This window comes from Leuresthes tenuis, unplaced genomic scaffold (assembly GCF_036924035.1).
Source record: "Leuresthes tenuis unplaced genomic scaffold, fLeuTen1.0.hap1 SCAF_9, whole genome shotgun sequence".
In the NCBI taxonomy this organism is placed as follows: domain Eukaryota; kingdom Metazoa; phylum Chordata; class Actinopteri; order Atheriniformes; family Atherinopsidae; genus Leuresthes; species Leuresthes tenuis.
The window spans coordinates 11,438,159-11,450,973 of NW_027325363.1; the positions used below are offsets into that span (position 1 = coordinate 11,438,159).

Sequence of the window (12,815 nt, forward strand, 5' to 3'; positions counted from 1 at the left end):
AACACTACTGCAAGGTAATAATTCTTGTAACCATTTTCTTATGGTATTGTATGTTAGCAGTGTTAGCATTAGTACAGAAAGACGAGAATGTCACAAGGAAAATGTAGTGATTTTGCAGGATGGATGAAAACCTTCCTGCTTGTGTTAGATATAGAGTCAGGAGATAAGTGGCATCAGTCTGTTTGATGATGTTGACCCAAACACATCAAGATGAAAATTCAGCGGATAAACAATACTATTATTATTCATTATTCATTGTAGAAATAAAGAATGTCTGTACAAAATTTCACAGCTGTCTCTCTCATAGTTGAGCTTATCGCCTGGTAAACGCAGACAATTACCATGTCGAGCATTGCTAGAAAGGCCCTCTCTTGATGAACAAAAACATGGGACTTCATATGCAAACAAACAAGTAAAAAGCTTCAAGATAAAATTGACTCAAGTAGCTCACAGCCTTTGTGATTCTCACTGATTCTTCCCTTCTATTTGCATTCTTCTTCAGGTTTCACAAGTTTCATGCGCAGTCCAACATGTGACATTTTCAATCCTTTGCACCATGAAGTGAATCAAGACATGGAGCAGCCTCTGTGTAACTACTTCATCGCCTCCTCTCATAACACCTACCTGACTGGAGACCAGCTCCTCTCCCACTCCAAGACTGACATGTACGCCTGGGTGCTGCAGTCTGGCTGCCGCTGTGTGGAAGGTACACAAACATCTTCTTTTAAAAGTAGACATTTTGATTTGAGGAAAATAGCAGCGAAAGCTCAGGTGTAAACAATATATTAATGATGACTTAATCAAATTCAGCCACTGCAGCCTCGAGGTTCTAGTTTTGTACGTGCTGTCTCACTTTTCAAACTGCCAAGGCTCAGTGGGACCCTTAACAGAGCAGTGTCATCTTTCATGCTATTAGTAACACCTGGGTTTTTCTTACTAGGACTAATCAATATGTCTGCTGTGAAAACACACGGTTGTAATTAGATGAGATTTGTTTGACTGCTTCTTGTTGCAGCAAACACCCTCTCATCCGACATGAAAAGACGATGTTCTGTTTTTGTAATACAAAGGGAATATAGTGACTATTGCTGTGGATCTTTTTTATGTTAAGGATGTCTGCTGCATCTTTAAACCATACCAGTGACCCCATCCTCATTGTGATGTGTTAATATTTGGTAATACAATTTTAAACAGACCTGCAGATGCGGCACCACAGTGTGCTCCAATCTTTCACATGCTAGTTCCTGGTTTTGACTTGTCTCGCACTGTTTTCAGAGTCTAGCAACAGAATGCTACATTTCCAGATAAGAGAAAGATACATATATCCCATGTTCATGACTTATTTCTTTGATTTCTTTCCCTAAAGTGGACTGTTGGGATGGTCCCGATGGAGAGCCGATGGTCCAACACGGCTACACTCTGACTTCCAAGATAACATTCAAATCTGTCATAGAGGCCATCAATAAATACGCCTTCGTAAATAACCAGTGAGTTAAAGCTGCCCGTAGTATGTGTGTGTGTGATTTGATGTGAGTTTTTCTGATTGTTCAGTGGAAGGTAAACTCTTCCATTATCCTGTAATTATTGTAGTGGGATAAAAACAACCTTGAATATGTAACACATATGCCATTTTATTTAGTTTTCCATGAGTTTACTCACATACATGATTCCGACATGTCATTTCTGGTTCAGGACGAACTGAATTTCATATAATTGATTTCATCACTGCTTAATGTTGCTGCAGCATGGCCCACTGTGGAGCGAATAGGCTTTCCCACCTTTAATGGAAGCTGTAAGTTGGGATAATGTGGTAATTGTTAACTGACAAAGAAAGATGATTTGTAATTCCTGTTTAACTGATGTTTGATGTGAAAAAAAAGAGCACCAAATACAAGTTGTGCAATGCTTAAGCAACTGACAGTTAATTAGTTTAGTTTGCAACAAGTGAGTAACATAGTTTGATAAATAATGCCGTCTCAGAGAAGATGAGTTATAGATATAAAAATGGGGAGGGGTTCATTTCGCTCTGAGAGACTGAGTGAGCACATTGCTTAATTGTTTAAGACTGACCTGTGTGCATTACCATTTCTCACTCTTACTATGAAATCTAAGAGGAAAAAGTCACATAAGTTAGACGACCACATTCATGTTCCTCAGAGATCAGTGATTCCTTGAGGTAATTAGCACCTCTCACTGAACCATCTGCTACGCAGTGTTTCCTAGGGCTCCCTGAGGATCCACTGATTGTCTCTGCTGGGCCCGACAGTACCCAAACAAATTGGTGAATGATGCAGCTTCCTGCTGCCACCTCACCTCCCACCGACTTTAATTTCAGCTACAGTATGAAAGCAGTGACTGTGTTACAATAGGATTTATGTTATTCAAATACAGACATTATTGGAGTAGAATCCATTTATGGAATCAAACAAGAAGTATTATAGTTTTGGCACCTTTTTGCAAACTGAACTGACATCTGATTAAGGTCTTTCTTTCTAGCCGTCGACTCAACTTCAAGTCATTCACTCTCTCAGTTCTGAGGCATAATTAAAAGACATCAGATATCAAAGAAGTTGTTTCATACTTTTTTACTAAGATATAGATAAGAAGTTTTTCTCAAATTTCTAGCCAACAACAAGGTATCTTATCTTTGCATGAACACTGCAGAGTCACAAATTACCGGTTGCACTTTTTTTTCTGTGGTTGAACAAACCACATTTAATGTGTTAATTAGTGAGCTTCATGGGCATTTGGGTTTTTTTCTTCTCAGACAACTTATTACATTGATTTTGTCTTCATTGTAAGATAAGAAAACAGTTTCCAGGTTGGAGGTTTTTGTTTTTTTTTCAGTGAGGGGAGGTTGGGGGGGACATGCAGCAAAAGGCCTCAGGCATGACTTGAACCCAGGCCAGCTGTGTGAGGAAATACAGCCTCTGTACATGAGATGCCTGCGCAACCCCTTGAGCTACATGGCACCCTTATAATCTCAGGTTAATCTGTAATATAAGACAAAAGTTACTTCTAGACTCATCGTGGATAACAACTATTTGAGCTTTAATTTCCTTTTCCATGTCTTCTGAAAGAAAAGATTCATATTTAGCAAATAAGAACTATCTGCTGCCTCTCATTACCTCACAGTTTATTAATTAGTAATCTGTAATAATGCAAACTGGGAGAACAGATTAATTAACAGAATGTATTGTGCTTTATTGCTCTCCAGTACATCCAGTACTCACCATTACATCCTCAGTGCCACCTGTTAATCTGATTAATAGCCCTCAGGACCATATTACAATGTAACAAATCTACGCTCTCCCACATGTCGCACTCACACACACGCTACATAACTAATTGAAACACGCCACCGTTTCACAGGAGAGGAGCTTAATTCCTCTTTGAAATAAAATAACTGTTGTCTGTTTTTGGCACTCGTGTGTGAATATGAGTAAAGGTATGTGTGCGCGGTTGTTCATATCAGTGTGCGTTTTGAAGATCAGAGGTGGAAGTGGAAGCAGGGCTGTGTCCCCTGAGGGAGAGCTGTCAGTCTGACAAACCTGACATTTGAGCTGTGCTGCTATGTGGCCACAAGTCATTTCACCTTTTCCAAATGAAAACACGAAGACACACAAACAACACGAAACACACTTGCCAACGCACGCACTTGCCATACCACTGAAAATAAAAGGTGCACACAGCTTTCTTTTTATCATTTACTTCCTATCTGTTCTTTTAAAATATTCCGATTATTGGCAAGGTTTAAACAATTTATGAAAACCTGTGTTTGGTTCCTGATTTTCTTCTTTTTTTTAATCTTACTCAGATACCCAGTGATTCTCTCTATAGAGAACCACTGCAGCATCCAGCAGCAGAAGAAAATTGCACAGTACCTGCGAGAAATCTTTGGAGACAAACTGGACGTGGGAGATGTGCTGAGCAGAGACTCCAAAACATTACCAAGTCCAAACAGCCTGAGAGGAAAGATACTCATCAAAGTAAGAATGCATCAGAGGATAGAAGGATGCAAGATGGACTGAGAGTCTATATTCTTAAATTAACATGTTTTAAAATGAAAATACAGCTCATCACTTATTGTACTTGTGAATGAAAGCCTCCACTTCACACCTCCTCAGTTCCCTCTCCTAACTGCATTGAAGAAAGAAAAGTGCTCATTATCTGACAATATTTTACTTGATGTGCATTGCTCCTGAGCATAGGGAGTGGGAAAGGAAACACAAGGCCAATAATTACTTTCCATAAACAGTTCAAGGGAAGGAAGAGCAAGGGAGGACACAACTAGGTCATTATATTAACCATAGATTTGAGAGGAGAGAAGGATGAGTGGCTGGCAAATGTTAAATCAATGTCAAGTTGTTGGCTTAAATGTTTTAGTATATATAGTTCAAACACAACCTGACTGATGACTCATCTGGCGTTGTTGTATTCATGTTTTAAATTGCTACCAGTGGTAACAATCAGAAAAGAGGTATGGCTTCAACTTAAACCTCAGGTTAAAATGTCTTGGTAAAGGTTGCCATCATCAGTACTGCCAAACAATGAGAGCTATTGTTTCTACTGTTATCTCTCTTTTTACATGGGTGTGTGAAACAAAAGATGCTTTCAGACCAAACAGCTCTGAGGGCTCTGTCTGAGTGTTAAGGGGAGTGGGGCTCTCTCTGTATGACTTACCTTCACAGGCCTTTTCTCTGTTCACATTTGCAACACAGGCGGAAATGGTGAGAGATGTAACTGGCGGCTGACAGGTGGTAAAAAAGTCAAAATTACGTTGTTATTCTCCCATCACATATATGCTCTATGAACCCTGGGCTTCGCTGTCAGCCCCGTACTGTTTCATTTAGTGACTAAAGTTAAGACTTGTTGATAAGACTGACTTTTTATTGATGTTTACAAGTTGTTTTTGTAATGGCAGGTTCTTTTGTAGCAATTATATAGTATACTGTATGGAACAATCACAGGACAGATAGGGAACTTTCAGAGAATAGTAATAGGACCTATAAAAGATTTCTGCTGTCTGAAAGCATCTTAAAAGACCCTTAACACTGAGTTCTAAGATTTACAATAATAATGGGTTCCTGTAGTGTAAACACAAAAGATATTCTTCTTCGTCCAAATGCTTTAAGGGCAATAAAAAAGTTCCTGTAGTCTGGAGACATCTACGAAGACTGACTCTCAAGCGAAAAAGCATTGCTTATTTGTCAAAATTATGTGACAATGACACCCCTGCACTCAGAAGCCCATTATTTCAAATAGCTTGTGAAACATGATAACTTATCGCTGTACTGAGAAAATCATGGGATGCAGAGTTAAAGTTCAGGGCCATGAAGAATACCTGTCAGCCGAGCCATGCAGCCAATCATGGCAGACGAAATGGATGAAAAGCTGATATTGCTGTATGTCTTAATTCAGTGATTTATGACACAAATTTGCTTTTGTACTGAGACTTTGGGAACAAAGATCCTTGAAAATGGTTTCCCTCTAAGCCAGCATGTCAGGTGTGTTTTAACAGTCAGATGGTTTGCTTTAAATAGACAATAAGCAGTGCAATTTCATTATGTGTATTTCACACAAAGTAGAATTAAATTTCAAAACTCTGTTTATACTTTATGGGCTTATTTGCATTCACATGTACATTAAGTTATTTTGTAGATGCTCACAAGTCATGAACGCCATTAAAGCTTTAGTACAGTATGAAATCTGGCCATAAGAATGAAGTAGTAAATATTTGAAGGGCAAAATAATAGGTGAAGAAGTGCAAAATATGTGTGAGTTCGGCCTGTTAGGGTGCTGGGAGAGGAGATGTTCTGTGAAAAAGTGAGTCTTAAAGAGATTATAGAAGGTAGAGACAGAGACGCATTTCCTCTGATCAAATTTTGTAGCAGATTCCGCCATTGTGCAGCCACAAATAACATCAGTCTGGACTCAGACTGCCTGGCGTCTCTTGAGAGGCATATCTAAAATGTAAAATAATACTCTGTCTAATTCTAGTACGTTCTCTTTGTAGCACCAACTGTGCTCCGAAGGCCAGACAGATGGTCAATCACGTTTATTGATATTCCTCCTCAAGAATATAGGCATCTTCTTTAAAAAAAAAATCCAGCCCAGTTTTAAACCAGGATGTTAAATGGCGAGTTTGTTTTCCATGCCAAAAAGTAACTTTGTCAGAACAAAAACTTGAAAAATATGAGATGGCAACATTATTGTTTTGAATAAGGCAACATACACAGCGAACCCAAACCATACATTGTTTCTCATGCTTTAAGTTTTTATACCTATCCTAACCAAGTGTTTTGTAATTACTTTCCATTAAAAAAATGTAATTTGATACCTAAACTAACCATTTGCAAGTGCCAGCAAGGTGGAAATATGAAGTTACTGGAAACATTATGTTGATGCCAGCCGTCACATAAACCTATATGCCACCTTTCAAATGTATTTTGTATTTGTTAAAACTGGCAAACAGGAATTTTGTCACAGCTGAATGTATTTAAAAAAAGAAAGCGGGTCACAATGTTTTCAAGCAAACTTTCGAGTATGCAGATTTTTGAGTCATGAAATTTTACAATTCTAGATAATTTATTGTGAAACTGCTAAGTTTTGCACCGTGGACCAACATAGCTATTACATGTTGTTAAGTGAGATTGTGTTAAAATATCAGTTATTCCTTTGACTGCCTCAGATATAAGATCCTACTGGCACAGCATGAATTATTCATACAAAGGACACCAAGACTTTCAGAACCTCTGGAAGAGGAAAAGCTTTCAGTATTTATTAGATAACCAGATAAAATCTTCTTTATCTGCTGTGTGAAGAAAGTCTACATTGAAGGAGCCTTGGCTCTGTCCCCTCTAAGTCAGATTTCTAAATAAGAGAGCATTATTGATTTTCAATAAAGCCACTTTACTCCCCTGTCTCTTTTCTCCTCCCCCCTGCCTCATTTGACAGCCTTTCACCCCTTTATTTCCCCAGCAGACCAGTAGACCAGAGACAACACAATAAAGAGATATGTCATAACGTTTCTTGACACTCACACACAGACAGAGGGGCAATTGACTGCTTGTGGCAGTGGTTGAAGTGAGGGCGGGGATGTCAGTCTGTGAGAGACTCAATGTACTGTGGGAAGCTTTGAGTCTCCCATTTTTATAAGAAAAAGATGCTTGGAAAATCTTCACTCCCACTCACACCTTTAGAATGGCTCACTAATGGGCTTCCAGTGTGCTAAAAGAGCTGCTCGGGGAATCTGCAGTTAATTGTGTGCGTGTTTGCATAAGTGTGCATTTTGTACCCTCTTGCATGTTTAAAATTGTCACAAGGGGCTTTCACTCTATAAATCCTGATGAGGGAGCTACATAAAGACAAAGGTTATTCAAAATGCATCTGTGCATTATGCTGTGCAAAATGTTGAAATGCTTTATGGTATTTTTGGTCTAAAACTGAGGTATGGGCATTTATGAGTATGAAAAGGATTTGTGAGATGGAGCTGCACATTAGACATGTGCAAGGGTCAAATTTGTTTGGCACTCTTCTCCAATCTCTATTTTTTTTCTCCATCCAGGGGAAGCGCCTGCCTGCCTATCTGTCTGCGGATGCTGAGGAGGGGGAGGTGTCTGATGATGACAGCGCTGATGAAATTGAGGAAGACTTCAAACTCAAGACCAGTAATGTAAGATAGAGGAATGTGGCTGTGAATATTATGTGCGTGAACTCGTGTGCTATCTATTTTCCATTATGCCATTTAACTTTCATTATTTCATAACCAGTTTTGTCATGATTCATGGCTGGAGCAAAGAGGGAAAATGACTCAAATGCAGGACAGACAGAAGAAAAAGGGGAAAGATATAAGAAACTAAAGATGCTGTCAAGGCAGGAAAGACAAGGTTATACGATTAAACAAAAAACAGAACTCTAATGAAAACAGAGGGCAAACTGACCGAAAGATAGTGGTGAGGTGAGTGATGACAAAGAAAATAAAGACAATGATCTGTCGATCTACAAAGTACAACAGGAAGCAAGATGAACTACAATATTAGCTTAACAGAGCTGGAATTTTCATATCATTCATCCATCACTGAGGTTTGAAATCTGTTTTTCTATGTGCATTATACCTGAACAACATGCTCTCACATGCTTTGAAGCAAAATATTCATCCTGTGACAAATTAAAACAATGCTTAAACTGCTAGGCTACATTGATACATTATACTTAAATAATTTGTTTTGTTTCTTCTTTAAACAACTATCTTAGCTAGAAATTCTGTTTTTGTTTGATTTCAAAAGTGTCAGAAAGAAGAAATGACTTCTTTGTCTCTACTTCTGCTATTACTTCATTATTTACTAAAACATCTTGGTTAAGGTTAGTAGAACATCCTAGTTAGGTATTAAAATACACAATTAAATGCATTTTTTGGCAATGTGTCCCACAACAAAACAAACTCATCCAAAAGAGACGCTTTTGAGACACCCTCTGCTTTTAAAGCTGACGCATGGAGAGTAAAGATATATACATGTAAATCATACATATATATATATCTGACTGGAAATAGAAACAGCTCAACAAACAAAAACAAATGACTAAAGAGACTTTAGAGAACTTTTAAAGAAAACATTTCTTTCCTAAACTGTACTTGCTTAATTTGTGTACATTTCATAGTGGGCAAAACAACCTCACTCACATGGCTCTACTTTTTCTTTGAACTATGGGCAAGCCCCTCAGGAAAATGAACAGATATTTGTGGATTTAGAGAAGAGAAGCATGATTGTCTTGAAAAGTCAAAATTAGATTTCAAAGGAGCTTTACAACTCAGAACCCGAGAGCACCTAGAGGCTACCTGTTACCTGTTTTTGAGCTGGAGTGATCTACTGTAAAGTACTTTGGTGAGGTTTAAGAGGAGTTACCCCTGAAAAATATGCCTTTATAAATGGTAATTGGGCGGGTCGGGGAGCTTAGATTCAGCTGGTGCACATCTGAATGTTGTGAAAGCATACTTCACTCTTGAGGCTACGATGAATGACTGCTGAGAATAGTAAATTCCAGACACCACATTCTGTCTAAATCTCTGCCTGGACAGTTTTTCTTTGTTTCCCTTTGTGCTTATCTGTTGTCTAGTGCTTCCTAAACAAAATATGTTTCCCCCATACATAAGCAGCGTGAGCTTAATGATATTGTTGTATTTAAGATAATGACTACAGTAACTGGCTTGAAATGTTTGTGAGATTTTAATGATAGTTATTGCCATAATGCTTTGGAATAACCAATGATTAATGATGCACATAAACATTTTGACCATAAAGTGTCTGAACTACCTATTTATTGTAATAAATAAGTTGTGCAGCAGCATGTCAAACATGCCACTTCCAGCTTAACACATGTAGATCACTCCTCAGCTTTCCATGTGCCCTTCATATAGTCATTCTCAGTCATCATCATCTATGATATAGTTGTGCCAGGGTCCTTCTTCCTAAATTTAAAACAGGAAAACACTCACGCAATATGGCATCATTCCTCCACATTTAGCTGGAAGCATAAAGCTGCAGATGCCACTTCAGATGATCACTGCCATTTTGAAAGAGATGCTGGCAGGTTTCTGGGAGGTTTTGTACTGAGTTCATTAAACCAGCGTGCTTTGACAGGAGTCACTACTAACACTGCAGTAATAGAGTAATATACCTTTCATGGAGTGGTTTTATATGTGCTGTGAGAACAGTGACTTTTATGGTGTTACTTATACACAGCCCAACCTGTGCCACCTGCAGTAAGGAAAAAATAAAGCAGCAACACTGCAGACCTGCAGATCCAGACATGGTTAGATGCTATTGCTACCGAAATTGGGAGGGTACTTCAAACCTGGTTGCCAGTCTTGTATGGTGTGATCTCCTATTATCTGCCGCTACCATTGTTGTTACCTGGTTAGTTTGGCGGAGAAGAGGAGAAATGAAGACCGAAAAAAGAATAGTATACCTTACAGAAAATAGTCAAATTGTGTTTCACCAAAGGAACAAGATAAAGTGCATAGATCTATACGCTAGGGTTACTGACCCTGGAAGCTCATGAGCACCTTTGCTGTGACACTGAGGTCTGCTAAGTAACAAGCAATTGTTGTGCCAAAATCTGATTCCCTTTAAAATCTGATGACCTCTCTTGGTCCATTTGATCAAATAAACCAAATAACCAAATAAAGTTTGTTTATTTGATGGAGTTGCTATATTGCTACTAAAGATTTCTTATAATCTTTGAACTAGTTAAAACCTTTTTTTCCTCTTATTTGTAGTAGATAGATATTTTTTTGTATTGTTACATCTGGTAGAAATGGACTGAGACATGACTTTAGAGGCTAATCTTACAGCCTGTGCACAGAAACATGACTGTGATGGGTAGTAGGCATGGTCCTGCAAACAGGACCCTCACCGTATGACTCATAGACAGACACAACAACCCAGAATTCAATGACACAGGATGTAAATTCACATTTTTTTACCGATAGTCGTGAGTGAACAACAGTTGCAGGTTTGGAGTTTCTTTTGTTGAAAGCACATGTTTACCACTTATACATCTGCAATTCTTTACTCCTGCTGCTGCTGTCTGAAGTTCTTTCCAGTAAGTAATGATTGCTCTGTAGGTTTAATTTTCTTGCATTTTGGTGCTGCAAAGTGTTGAACTGGTTTCACAAAGTGCCCATCTTAAAATAAGTGTCCTCCCTTTCACCTCCTCTGTCACACAGGGGAATGGCCATCACCAAGTGGAGTCTCACATCAGAAAGAAACTGGACTCTCTGTTGAAGGAGTCTCGGATCGGAGACAAGGAGGACACTGACAGCTTCAGCATTAGAGCTCTGCTCCGAGCCACACATCAGGGCCTTCAGAAGAATCTGCGGCAGGTACAATCCAAAGGCACTGTGTGGAGCTGCATACTGGGAGGGGTAATACTTGTTAAGAGATGAAGAAAAAAAGGCAAAAAAGAAGGGGATTAAACTAGGCCATGGCGTTAGTCACGGAGGGGGATGGAGAGAAAAAGGAGCTGACTAGTTTCTGCAGCACTAACAGGTCAAACACACCCACTGAACAGATTAAAACTGAGAGACAAACAGCACCTCTTCAGGCCTCTCTGTAGGGGCTGCTGTGTTTCTACCTACATACGGTGGATTTCATCAAAAGCATGTCAAAACAGTAAAAGTGACGAGAGACTATATGTCTGCAGTGTTACTTAATATTTAATTTCCCTGCTTGCCTCTTGTGTTATTTTTAGAGGCTTCAGTTTGCTGACAGCCATTTTAATGTAGTGGGTGTAGTGCATCAGAGCTTTCCATCCTCTGTAGTCCTACTTTGTTGGTGATCCCTTTCGCCTCATTCTTTCGCAAATGCTTTTTCTCCCTAAGCGTTCCAAACTTTATCTTATTTCTCACCCACTGCCCTCTTCAGCTGTGTTTTTTGCTTTTGTCTGTTGCATCCCCTCCAGCTCCTAAGCTTTAAGGTTTAAGTGACTCACTGGGTGCTAATGTGGTATTAGATTCACACCACCTGAATGCGAGCAAACAGGGGCAGACACAGATATGAAAAACTTTTGAATGTGCTCTCTTTTATTTTCTAGAGTTCAAAAGGGGTTCTAAAGAAATCCCAAAGCAGATCCTTCATCACAACACTCAAACAGAAGGTAAGGAGTTTCTTTTTCGTTTCAGTTTGCTGTTTGTGTGGTGGTAAATCCAGATTTGCTTCAGGAAAAAGAGAAAGTCTTCTCTTTAAAATGACTATTAAAGAATTCCGTCTAATGAAACGACAATGTTATCTAGTTAGATTGTTTTATAACAAAGTTGGTGTGACGCTCTGGCGTGTTTGGTGTTTAGAGTTGGGAAAGCTTGGAAAGATACATGTTCAGATTTGGGTAGATCGGCTCTGTTGCCACAGCTCATACAGTGTTGGATCAACCACTTTTAATAGTATTTTTAGAGTTTGCTATTTCTCATAAAATTATTTGAAAATGTTGATAATTCCCCTGCACTCAAGGGCATTTACTAATTTTGTATCCACTGAAAACTTTAGAATTATTATTCATCTCCTCAGTTACTTGCTGAGCCAACGCTCACTTGTTTGCGGTGCCTTGTCAGGCCTCTGGAGCTGACCAGTAACAGCACACTGAGATTTATTAGAGTGGAGCCACATCTCTGTCTTCAGTTTGTTCAGGAGACATCCATAGTTGACATAGTTGCCTTATTAGCTGCTGATGCTATGCATCTGCATGTCCTCCACTACTGGGGAGGGCAAGCTCTGCTTGTAGAAGAATAGAATATTATTACAAACACCTATGAAACTGACAATAACTCACTTAGTTCTGAATATAATACTGGTTGCTTTTTGGAATTAAACTCAGTTACTATAAGTGAACCAAATAAGACAATTATATGGACCAAATAGGGTCAAATGTATTAATATAAAATGATATGCATTTTTTCTGTACCATCTGATTCCTTGTAAACGTACCCATTCAATGCAGCATTAGTGTTGTTCAGCGTACAGAAGTCGACTTGTCATGTGACTGGATGTTCTTCTCTTAATTGGAGTCTGGGACACAAAAATAATCTTGTTTGTTCATTAATAGAGGGATTTGACGACTTATATAATATACAAACAACCTGAGACTTAATTCAATACAGCCTTTTAAAATTGGAATGTTTTCTGTAAAAGTTCAAACTTTCTCCAAAAACTTAATATTTCTCAGCCTCTGACGAAACGTGAAATGAAAATAATTTGTGTAGTTAAACCTATCACTTTTATTCTAAATGACTGACTTTTCACTCATGTTATTCAATGTTC

The 12,815-nt window shown here is 38.7% G+C and overlaps 1 protein-coding gene across 4 annotated transcripts in view; it reads left to right on the forward strand.

The window, feature by feature from the left end:
* The window catches only part of plch1 (phospholipase C, eta 1), a 48,358-nt gene that overhangs the window by 22,620 nt on the left and 12,923 nt on the right, over positions 1-12,815 (forward strand). For all 4 annotated transcript variants that reach the window (XM_072392311.1, XM_072392313.1, XM_072392312.1 and 1 more), the window contains exons 7-12: positions 503-706; positions 1,367-1,487; positions 3,818-3,989; positions 7,568-7,675; positions 10,730-10,885; positions 11,596-11,658. In XM_072392311.1, coding sequence (XP_072248412.1) covers positions 503-706; positions 1,367-1,487; positions 3,818-3,989; positions 7,568-7,675; positions 10,730-10,885; positions 11,596-11,658 — 824 coding nt within the window. The remainder of the gene's footprint in view (positions 1-502; positions 707-1,366; positions 1,488-3,817; positions 3,990-7,567; positions 7,676-10,729; positions 10,886-11,595; positions 11,659-12,815) is intronic.